The 10,705-nt window shown below is 37.6% G+C and overlaps 1 protein-coding gene across 3 annotated transcripts in view; it reads right to left on the minus strand.

The window, feature by feature from the left end:
• Positions 1-1,464: 1,464 nt before the first annotated feature.
• Positions 1,465-10,705, minus strand: part of LOC111383260 (eukaryotic translation initiation factor 4G-like) — a 10,604-nt gene continuing 1,363 nt past the window's right edge. Inside the window, exons 4-11 of one of the 3 annotated variants that reach the window (XM_023007348.1) lie at positions 10,328-10,486; positions 10,104-10,177; positions 9,916-9,972; positions 8,125-8,871; positions 7,577-7,975; positions 4,367-7,479; positions 2,087-2,281; positions 1,465-1,991 (exon numbers count right to left, since the gene is read on the minus strand). In XM_023007348.1, the coding sequence (XP_022863116.1) occupies positions 1,661-1,991; positions 2,087-2,281; positions 4,367-7,479; positions 7,577-7,975; positions 8,125-8,871; positions 9,916-9,972; positions 10,104-10,177; positions 10,328-10,486 (5,075 nt within the window). In that variant the 3' untranslated portion in view covers positions 1,465-1,660. Of the gene's footprint in view, positions 1,992-2,086; positions 2,282-2,314; positions 3,068-4,366; positions 7,480-7,576; positions 7,976-8,124; positions 8,872-9,915; positions 9,973-10,103; positions 10,178-10,327; positions 10,502-10,705 lie in introns of those variants that run through there. The other 2 variants (XM_023007340.1, XM_023007353.1) reach the window with 2 other exon arrangements.

Here is a 10,705-nt window from a genome sequence, read left to right on the forward strand (position 1 = left end):
AAATAATATTACATATAAATTCAAAACTTTTTTTTTTTTTTTTAACTACACATTCTTAAAAAAATTACTACTACAATATACATTTTTCTCAAAAACTTAATTATAATGGAGCTCATATAGGGGCTTATATCCTTAATTTTCTCATTATATTTGTATCTTTAACCTTTCATTGACTAGCAAACCTATGTCCTAATCATAATTTTCGTCCAAAAATACTGTTAGCATACTTTGAAATGATTGTTTAGCATCTGCTTGACAAATTGATAAATGGTTTATCAAGAAGAATGGTAAGAGAAATAGTAGTTAGTATTAAGAAGTATGTGTATAATAATGAATAGTAATCATGATATATAGTTAAAATTAATGTTTGACTTTGATTAAATATATTACTCCTAATGTTCCTTTCTTATGAGTTAAATTGATAAGTTTAGAGTATCTCCAATGTATTCCATCTACATGGCAAGCAAGTTGTAAGACTTGTAATCTACATGATATTATTGTATAGTGAATAGACGAATAAGTCTAAAATTAGTCTTCAGTGAGTTCTTTATACAATCCAATATTAATGTCAACGTACTGAAACAAAAAATAAGTAAAAAAGAAATTAAAAAATGAAAGTCCTAACAAATAAAGGTGTGATGATAAACAGACGTGCAGAAAGGCAGAATAAAAAACAGGCTGACGTGTTAGCAAATTGTTGGCTCCTTTTTTTTTTTTTATAAAACTCTCCAATCATAGATCGATACATGTGCAACTTGTTTTTAACCCTGTTTATGTAGCAAAACTCAAAATAAAGAATCAAGTAAGTTGCTGAATCAGCATGAATAACAGATCTTCAAGATCTAAATGGAATTCAAAGCAATATCTATTTTTATTTTTTTATTTTTCAGAGTTCATTTAGCTCCCATTTGGCCCCATTCTCTTTCTCATTTTTTTTCTCTTTCTTCTTTTCAACCACATAATCTTCTATAAAATAATATTACACGTAAATAAAAAAAAATCATTCATTTTCAACCAAGCATTTTTAAAAAAATATTATTCCAACCATTAAAATTTGAAAAGAATGGAGGCCAAACGGGAGCATAACTTGCATCGAAGAATAATATTTTGCTTCTTGTATTTTAGTTATATGGCAAGAATATTTTAGCAATCCATGAATGCGTTGGCAATACTCTTTCCTTGCTACTTCAAACAATGATTCCAATGAAAAAAAAAATTTCTTTTCATGTCACTCTTCCAATATGGTGTAATAGCACAGGTTAATCAACATATATATTCATAGATTCCTTCATTTCTCTCTATTGACGTTAGAGCCAGTATCCTTTTCCCATATCATAAATTTGTACACACATTCTTCAATGCCTACCTTGTCATTTCAATCCATCTCAACTGTACAACGCTCACATCCCAAATCACAACTTCGAATAATTAATATAAAAATACGAATAAATAAATAAAAAAGACTGAAATGGAAGCTCAAAGAATATTTTTTCAGCAATTTCTAGTTAAAATTATGTGAAGTCATTTAAAAACATGAAGATTTCCCCACAGGAATCCCCACTGACTTAAAAATAAAATATATATCTCAAAATTTATAACTGGTGACCTAAAGACGGCGTGAATTTCTTCATCCAGATACAATGAGCATCACTAGGGTCCTCTAGATGAACTTATCTATTCTCGACGATTTATTAGAGCCTGGTGGCCGGAAGTTCTCTAGCTGTAGGTTAGAATTTGAACGGATTTCATTCAATACAGAATCATCCTTTTCCGATTTAATTGTCTCCAAGATACTACCAAGGACTTCAGCAGCAAGCCCGGTTTCAACAAGCTGCCCTCTTTCTTCCCCGCCATCGTATATCAGCTTTCCAATTTCAGAAAATGAAATGACATTCTCCAATATGACTTTTGCAAATATTCGGCCAAGGAACTCGGCTGCTTTAGGGGCATCATGTATGGTATCCTCCAAGCTAGCAAGAACAGCTTCAAACCTGTTCAGAACAGTGAGAATATGAACAGAACCCAGTCAAAAGATGATTCTCATATACAAGTTTACACTACTCATCATAAACCAGACATGGCGTACCCTTCGATGAGCTGATCTTGACTTATCATGTTGCTACGAGATTTGGTAAGATTAATAAGCAGCTTTGTTAGAAGATCCCTCTCCATGCCCTTCCGCTCAAAAGAATCAGTAACCCAGATAGAGATCATAGTTGGATAGAAGCTCGAGGCATTCAAGTCTTTGATGCAGAATGCAACTTCATTCTCATCATTTGCACTGAAAAGACACGTAATCAATTTAATCTAATCAAATAAGAATAATCCTAATAAAAAAAGGTTTAAGAAAGGAATAGACAGTAAAGAACCAGGGAACTAATAAAATCTGATATTCACCATACTAATGTTCAACTAGAAAAAAAAGTCTACTAACACAATTGAATGGAGTGATCAAAATGGTTGATGTGTGTTAAAATTGAAAGAAAGGTATTATTTTCAAAGGTTCTGCGAGACTTTTTAGGGATCCATATAATTGTCAAAAAGAATATAACATTCCATTCAAAAGGCAAAACAGATTTCCCATATACCACCGTAAATCCAAATAACATTCAACAGATAAAACACAGCAATCTCCTAATAACATGTAACAGGAGAAGAGAAATTGCAACCAGCTCTACATCTTTCGCTTACAAGAAAAAGATCCAAAGCAGCTATTCATCATATCTAATGACCACGATTATTTCACAAAACAGCAAAATTTTAATGGCACACAGTTACCTAAACTCTCACTTATGAGAAATTGTAATAGTATTGTCCAAGAACTTTGTGATAAAGCACAGGCATAGAATCTAAACGAAAAAAGATAAAACTTAATAGGTTGTAGATTTTCTTGTTTGTGTGCAGATAACTACCCTTCCCTCTTGAATTCTAATCGACAGCAACCTCCTCAAATAAACAAAATTTGCACGAGGTCGAGTACAAGAATGGAACAAAATTTTCATTATTCACGTCCAGGTTCTGTATCAAATGAGCATCACAGTTCAAAAGTCATTGTTCCAGTACCTACCTGAGAAACAGATGCAAACAAGGTTACAAACATGACCATAACTACCCAAATATTAAAATCAGAAATGTATTGGCCTTTTTAATACCTAATCATGGGCAATATGCATATGCATAACTACACGAGTAGATATATGCATGCAAAAAAGCGTCTGGCCTAAAAAATGGAGTTTCCAAAAATAGAGAGCACAAGAACGCCAAAATATTCCTGATCAAACATATGGCTTTCCAACTTTAAACTTGTATTTGGCATTTGTTTACTTACTTTTTGAAATAAAAAATAAAAATAATACAAATACAAATTGTGGCATCGGTAGGAATTTTTTAGCAATACATGAATTTCCCTCTAATTTTTCAAACTAATAAGAAATCAAGTGCCAACATATTGTTCGCTAGAGATCAAGGCCAAACTGAGTCATTAAACTGTAATTGGTTTTCTTCTAGGGTAATGCTATGTGTACAGAATGGTGTAGACATAGCATTACACCCCCTCACATGGAGGGAGGGGCCCACATACAATAAAATATTCGTGGGCCCCCCTCCATGTGAGAGGAGTGTAATGCATTGTATACACCTCATAGCATTTCCCTTTCTTCTATGCCACTCTTCCACCAGCATGAGAACAATTTTAACACAATTCTCCAAAATATGATCTCACAATTACTATACGACGGGGACATTGAGACACCTTTATAACATAGATAACCAGATTTCAATTAAAATCTATTTGCAACAGCACACATCACAAGTTCCAACAAAATCCTACTAAAATAATGCAGAAGAATATCTATGCTCAACTATAAATTATACTCAACTATCTAATATATCAATCATTGATGGCATTAGATTAAAGAATGTAGGTATGATCCTTATTAGGATCATAGGTATTGTTTTATGCAGCACTTACCCAAGAAAAAGAAGAAGAAGATATACTATCAGCTATAATAAAATGATTTTGCCAATTCTCAGTCATAGTTACATGGCTAATAGAAGTTCGTTCTCAAAGATGAGTTGTTACTCGATCTCCAACAATACAAAACGAGGTGAAATAACAGAAAGGATATATAGCATTGAAGAATTTAACCTCTTTATTAAAATACAATAACAGGGCAGGGAAATCAGTGGTTATTCCATATCCTTTTATGTTTCTTTTCATATGGATCTGTAAGCTTAACTGTATTTGCATCTTGGAGCGAGGACATCTTGCCCTTTTCCTTTCTCATTAATAATATCTCATGTGCATATCTGTGGTTTAAACATCACAAGACAAGTATGAAGCACCAGCAATCAGACAAAATGATACCTGTAGAATTCTTTGATTGCAGACAAGGACTTATCCCGCAAATGCTCTTCATCATACATCTCTTCCGAAGAAACGTTTGGCATAAGAGTTGGGGGGGCGCCTAGTGTAGTTGGAGAAGTAGGCAGAGATCTATCAAAACCATGATCTTTATGTATGACATCTCTGTTTCCATGGCTCATGTTCCGTTCTTGTGGATGTGATTGGTCGTACATTGACGGACTAGTAAACTTGTCTGGCAAATATCTTGGCGTGTGATCTTCCCTTTGCCCATATGCTGTACGTTCTGGCATAGAACTGAATCCATTTAGGCCAGGTCCAATTCTTTGTGAATCCCCAGAACTTGCCATCTCGGCCAAGGGAATGCTAGGCGCTGGTGGCAACCCCCTGAAAGCCATTCCCCTTGCGAGTCCACCTTGGGGCCCAAGAGTTACAGTATCGTGACCAACGAGTCTTTGAGGCAGAGGAACAGACATCCTGTTCTCAAAGGAATGTCTCTCCTCCAATCGAACATCCTGAGAGCCATAACTGCGTGCATGTGGGGAAACAGCACGATAAACACCTATCTGGGAACTTGGAGAAGATAACATACCGGGACCTCTAGGAGAAAGCTCCATAGGTGGACCCCTTCTATTAGAAGTGCCAAAGCTGGGAGCACGAGACAGCCTGCTAGTTTGGGCCTGCCGTTCTTGAGCAGCATCTCTGTGCACCTCCTCAATCTTTTTCGGACCTTCAACTTTCCTCCTCTGCTGCCATTTATTCTTTCTCAGATCTATTGCATCCTTCAGCATAAACCTTACTCTGGACGACAGTCTCATGTTATTTGACAACTGCAACATCCTATCAAAATAGGCATCAATGTGCTCCTTGGCTCTGGAATGATCTATCATCTCACCAATTGTGCTCATCAATTTGCACAAAGCTTCAACATTTTCTTCATCAGGATTCTGATATTGACCCAACAACTTCCTTATACACTCGTGCATTATTTTCTCCGTCAGCATTTTTTTCTTGTACAGTTCTCCAATTAATCTGATATTACCCAACATGCGTCTTCGTGCTCGGAGTCTCTTCTCCTCTCTTGCCTCTTCTGACTGTTTGGCTTCACCTTCCTCATCTGCTTTATTAGCCTCCTCTTCTTCTTTTTCTCCTCTCTCAAATTCTTCTTGACATTTGTTCAAGAGTAATCTCTTAAAAGTGATTCTCTCATTGTCCACACTCAAATCAGGCAACTCTGCAGCAAGGTGAAAGCAGAAGTTGGCATACATCTCACAAAAGGTGGGTTCTGTCAAAGCTTTATCAAATATTTGTGCAATCACCCCAGAAAGGGTGACAACATTGTCAATGTTCACTTGCTTGACTTGCTCAAATAGTTTTTCAAAGTTTTGGGGAGTGAGCTTGTTTAAGATAGATTTCAACTTCCTCTGCTTGGCTTCTTCCTCATCGTTAATTTTACCTATCTCATATTTCTTCTCAGCTTTATGCATCACCTGCATTGGTGTCTGAGGAGAAGGCATTAAACCCTTCTGGAAAGCAGTTCCACGCTGCCACCTATCAGAATCAGAATTATTCCTTTGCAGTCCTCCCTGTGGAGGCAGGGATTGCATTGGCCCAGAGAGGATACCCCCTGTATACTGACCGGGTGTTTGTGCACGTGGATTCCTTAGAACACCATAATTAATTCCTTGGCTAGGTCGAAGCCCCATAACATTAACAGCACAACCAATATCCATCCGCATCTCCCCTCGCCCCGACACATGAGGGCCAAGAAATCTACCCCATTTGTCCTCATCTCCCATGCCAATTCCACGACGATCTGGTCTATATCCCCCATTTGGCCTGTCAACATTTCGCCCAGAACTAGGGTATGGCCCATGTGAATCATTGACAATAGAGACCATCAGAGCATCAGCTAGGTCTGAAGTTATTTCAAAACCCTCGGGAAGATCAGTGCATTGCTCAGCAAATTTCTGAAGGAAATCTCGGGAATACTTTTTAGCCATTAATCCAAAGCCGTCTTCATCATTGACCTGTTTTTCATTCTTTAAAGTTTCTAACTTCGGAGTAGAGATGTCTGCAACATCTTCCCAATCATCCGGCTCTGCATTACTCTGAGCAGGTCTATCATATAACGTCCCATTGTCCTGTGTCATATTAACTGTTTTTTTCTTGTCGCTAGTGCTAGAAGTGGTTTCTCTGTTTTCTGCAGAGGTTACAGTTTCCTTCTTTTCCTCTGGACCCTTATATGCCATATAAAGATCAGAACTAGTACCAGCAGCTTCTGCTTTTCTACATAATTCTTTTAGTTTCTTCTTCGAACGGGGCACAGTACTTGTTGCTGCATTTTGCTCTGACAAGACTTTCTCCTTGACGCCTGACTGAGAAGGAAGCATGCCACTACCAATATTCTCACTCCCTTCATTTTCGCTTTCCAACACACATTCAGGAGGAGATGAAACTGAATTTGGTTCAGACCCTTGATCTACCATAGCAGAGCTTGTAGCAGTAACTTTTTTAGTATCCATACTATCAGGCACTCTTAAAGAAGCATCTGAAACACTGGTTTTATCATACTGAGCAGACAAACCAATCACTAATGCAGGACTTTCAGCATTTTGACCATCTGACATGAAAGTCGATCTAACTAAATTATCAGACACCCTATCATCGTCTGAGCGAGAACCTGAAGATTCTTCCATCTTTTTTTGGGCAATTTCTAATAAATCACCATCCTGACTGGAGAATGATACCTCTGAGCTTTCCTCAATTTTATTAATGATTTCCAAAGATTCTAAAGAAACAGACTTCAAAGATGTCTCCAAACTACAGTTATCAGGTTCAGAACTCTCAGGTGATATTAGTTCCCCTAGCTCAATTTTGTCCCTTGCCTCGGGCTTTATTTGTCTTCCATTTGCAGTTTTTGTGGCAAAATTTTGAGTGGCTTCCTCAGCACTGTCACTTCTTAAATCAGAAGTTCCCACAGCAGCAGATATAGTTGTTGACGGCGAGTCCTTAGCCTTTTCCAACATCACACTACTTCTCAGTGAAGTAGCCTTAGCTTCAAGAGGTTCAGGTTCTGACAAATAAGTAAGGAAACTTGAGGATTGTCTACCAACCTGTAAATGGATGTAACATATTGCTCATAAATCATATTTAACCGCCTCAAAGTGACAGGATATATACAATTGGATAAATACACAAGCAATAAAATACCTCATCTTTCAAGCCTCCGTTACCTAATTTTCTAGGATCAGAAACAACAGCTACTTCATTTTTTGCTTCTTCCACAAAGCTAATTGATGTCAATGCAGAAGCAGCATTAGGAACAGAATCATAAGTTGAAGTACTGGACGTTTCACTCTCCACAGTGATGGGACCTGACACTCTAGCAGAGTGCTTGCTTATTCTGTGAGTCATTGTAGAAGACGTTCCTAAAGCATGCTTGGGCTGCTGCAAATAGCTTGAAGAAGAAGGCCCAGCCTTTTTTCCGGAGCGAACTGAATCTTCTCCATGTTGCCTTTGTTTCAAAGATTCTGACATTCCAATGGAACTTATTGTAGATGGTACTATATCTTTCTCACCATAAGAACCACTGGCTGGTTTCACTGTCACCTGCAGAAAAATTGAAAGACAGTTTGCACGATCATTCCAACTTCATCCTAAAAAAATGTTTGGGCAATGTCATGCGGAGGATTCAAGGGTTTTATTAACAGAAAATGAGATGGCATCAAATGGAATCTTTGAGGAAGGACACTGCTGACCTGATTAGAGAACCATGGCAACTGAGTAGGAGGAAGCTGGCTGCTATTCAGAGGAGCAGTACTTTGAGCTGGAAAATATATGGAATCAACATTATAAGAATTAGGATAAAAGTTCATAGAATGATTAGCAGCATGTGATCTCGGAGCACTTGATCCATCGAGTCTCAATTCTTCATGAGTCTTAGGATGAGTAATCTTTACAGTTTTACGGGTCCCACTGAATTTTCCACCCTGCTGCGGCTGAAATTGTGGGGCCATATTAATTCCCATGTTCCCCAGCTGAGGGTGCAGCTGACTCAATTGTGATGAAAAGTTCAATTGCCCCTGGTGCATGACACCTGAAGAATGTATTGGGTGTGGCTGAAGACTTGAAACAAACATTGGCTGCTGAACTGATGGATTTCCCATAGGTAAAGGAATCGGCATTGACATTGGCATTGGTAATGACATGCCTGACATGACCTGAGAATGCATTTGGGGATTAGGTTCGCCATATTGAACAGAAGCCTGCGGCTGGTTAAATAGCATTGGCACAGTCATCCTGGGGGCAGGAAGTCCAAAAGGTTTCTGAGTTTGAGTCACAGGAGGCGCAGCTGAAACTTGCGCATCCCTCTTCAACTCGCAAACTGGCACAGGTGCAACAGTATTAGGTTGGTCAAGAACCCCTGCATCTTTCTTTGGCAGTTGCGGCTCGAGCACAGATGGAGTTGAAATTGCAGGAGCAGCTCTTAGAGAGTCACGAAGAGCCTGTCAGAAAGAATTAAAAGTCAATCCTCAATATTCTAGCAACCACAACTATAATGATGCCATTATTAAAACAGTGTGCAACCTGGAATTATATGTAACCTCAAACCAGGATCACAAACAAAAATCAAGCAATCACTGCCTAATTATGCTGTTGAGAGGTTCTCAGCTTGATAAATGCATGACGCATATTGCACTAATTGATATTTTTATAGGCAAAAGAAAATATTCAAAGATGCTACTATCAGAAACTGTGAGAAGGGTAAAAGCATACAGCATCACTGAAATGACAATCAATTGTTAAGACTTCATTTAGAATGAGCTCCGTAGCATTGACACTTTAACTAGGGTAGCGTATCTTTGCCCAACTTGTCGAATACTAACACTCTTCAGGCACTCTACCGTGATCATCTTTCCTTTTTTTATTAAAAATATTATACATTTTTATCTCAAAATTATTAGTAAATAACAAATAGAAATGTATATTTAAAAGATTTCAAGAAAAAATTAATAACAAGTGTAAAACTAAATTTATACTATATAAATACGGAATTTTAAAAAATTCAATCGACGTGTCGACGATATATCGTGTTAGTAGCTTTTTTAAAAATCACCTGTCAGAGTATTCGATACGATACGTGTCGGACATGTGTCTGTATAGGTGCATCACAGAGAATAAGGATAACGAACAGAAAGGAAGGAAAGCTCCCTTTTTTATGTGGACTAATATAGAAGGAGAAGGAAGAATAATGATTTTGCTCCCTTCAGCTTCTTTATATGATAGAAGCCCTCCCATCCCCTTCACCAAAACAAGAATTTATATCAGTAAAACCCTTTCCCTTTGTAACTTCATTCCCTTCCCTTCCCCTCCAAGATATATTAATATACCGTCAAAGAACCAAAGCACCACAATACTCCAGATAGTAACTCTTGATTATTTTAATATTTCTATCCCAGAAGAGGGATTCATGAGATTCTTATATTTTGGCAGTTGAAAGAAACCTCTGATCTGCCAGGTGAATAACTAGAAAGGAGAGAACCACGAACCTGATCTCTTTTCTGCTCATCCAAATTGGGTGGGGCAGAACTCGTTCGAGCGGGTACCTGCAAAATGTTGGGAGAAAACAAACCTTCTATCCTTCGGATCCAAGAGTTTATAAATGACATGACAAAACAAAAAAGAAGTAAAAATAAAAATGAAATATACTTTTGCCCTTCATGGTATTGACACATACCTGCATTGCATTCATAAAACCAGGACTTATGGATCCAAATTGTAGGAGAAATGGATTTGATGCATCTCCAGGAGCTAAGACATCAAAAAGAGTATTGCAAAATCATTAATTATGAGCATGGGAATATTAAAACTACCAACCTAACACTCTAATAAGAATGAAAAACAAATAAATAGATCAAACCACTTCCACAGCTTCAACTGTGCAGGACCAGTTTGCCATACCCTTTGCAGGTCTCGTGGGCGACTTGGAGTCAGAACTAGCTGTTGAAGCATTTGAAGTAGGAGATGCAGTAGACACATTAGAAGGAACTCTTGGAACAGCTCGGTTAACTTTCTGAGTTGAGGTGTCAGTCAACTTGACATCAGTAGTTGTACTTACAACTGGTGTGTTAGAAGCTCCCAGAACAAGACAACAAAAAAGAAAAATCACAATACATGAAAAGACATGAAAAGATGAAAAAAGCAAGAAAATCACTTCAAAATGCACATAAATAACTAATCAATCTAAAAAGGGGGATGAATCCTTAAACAATGCGATACGAAATTGAGGAAAAATCTCAGGTAGATATAAAAAGGTGAACTTTGGCGGAAAATAGACAG

This window comes from Olea europaea, chromosome 3 (genome assembly GCF_002742605.1).
Source record: "Olea europaea var. sylvestris chromosome 3, O_europaea_v1, whole genome shotgun sequence".
In the NCBI taxonomy this organism is placed as follows: Eukaryota; Viridiplantae; Streptophyta; class Magnoliopsida; order Lamiales; family Oleaceae; genus Olea; species Olea europaea.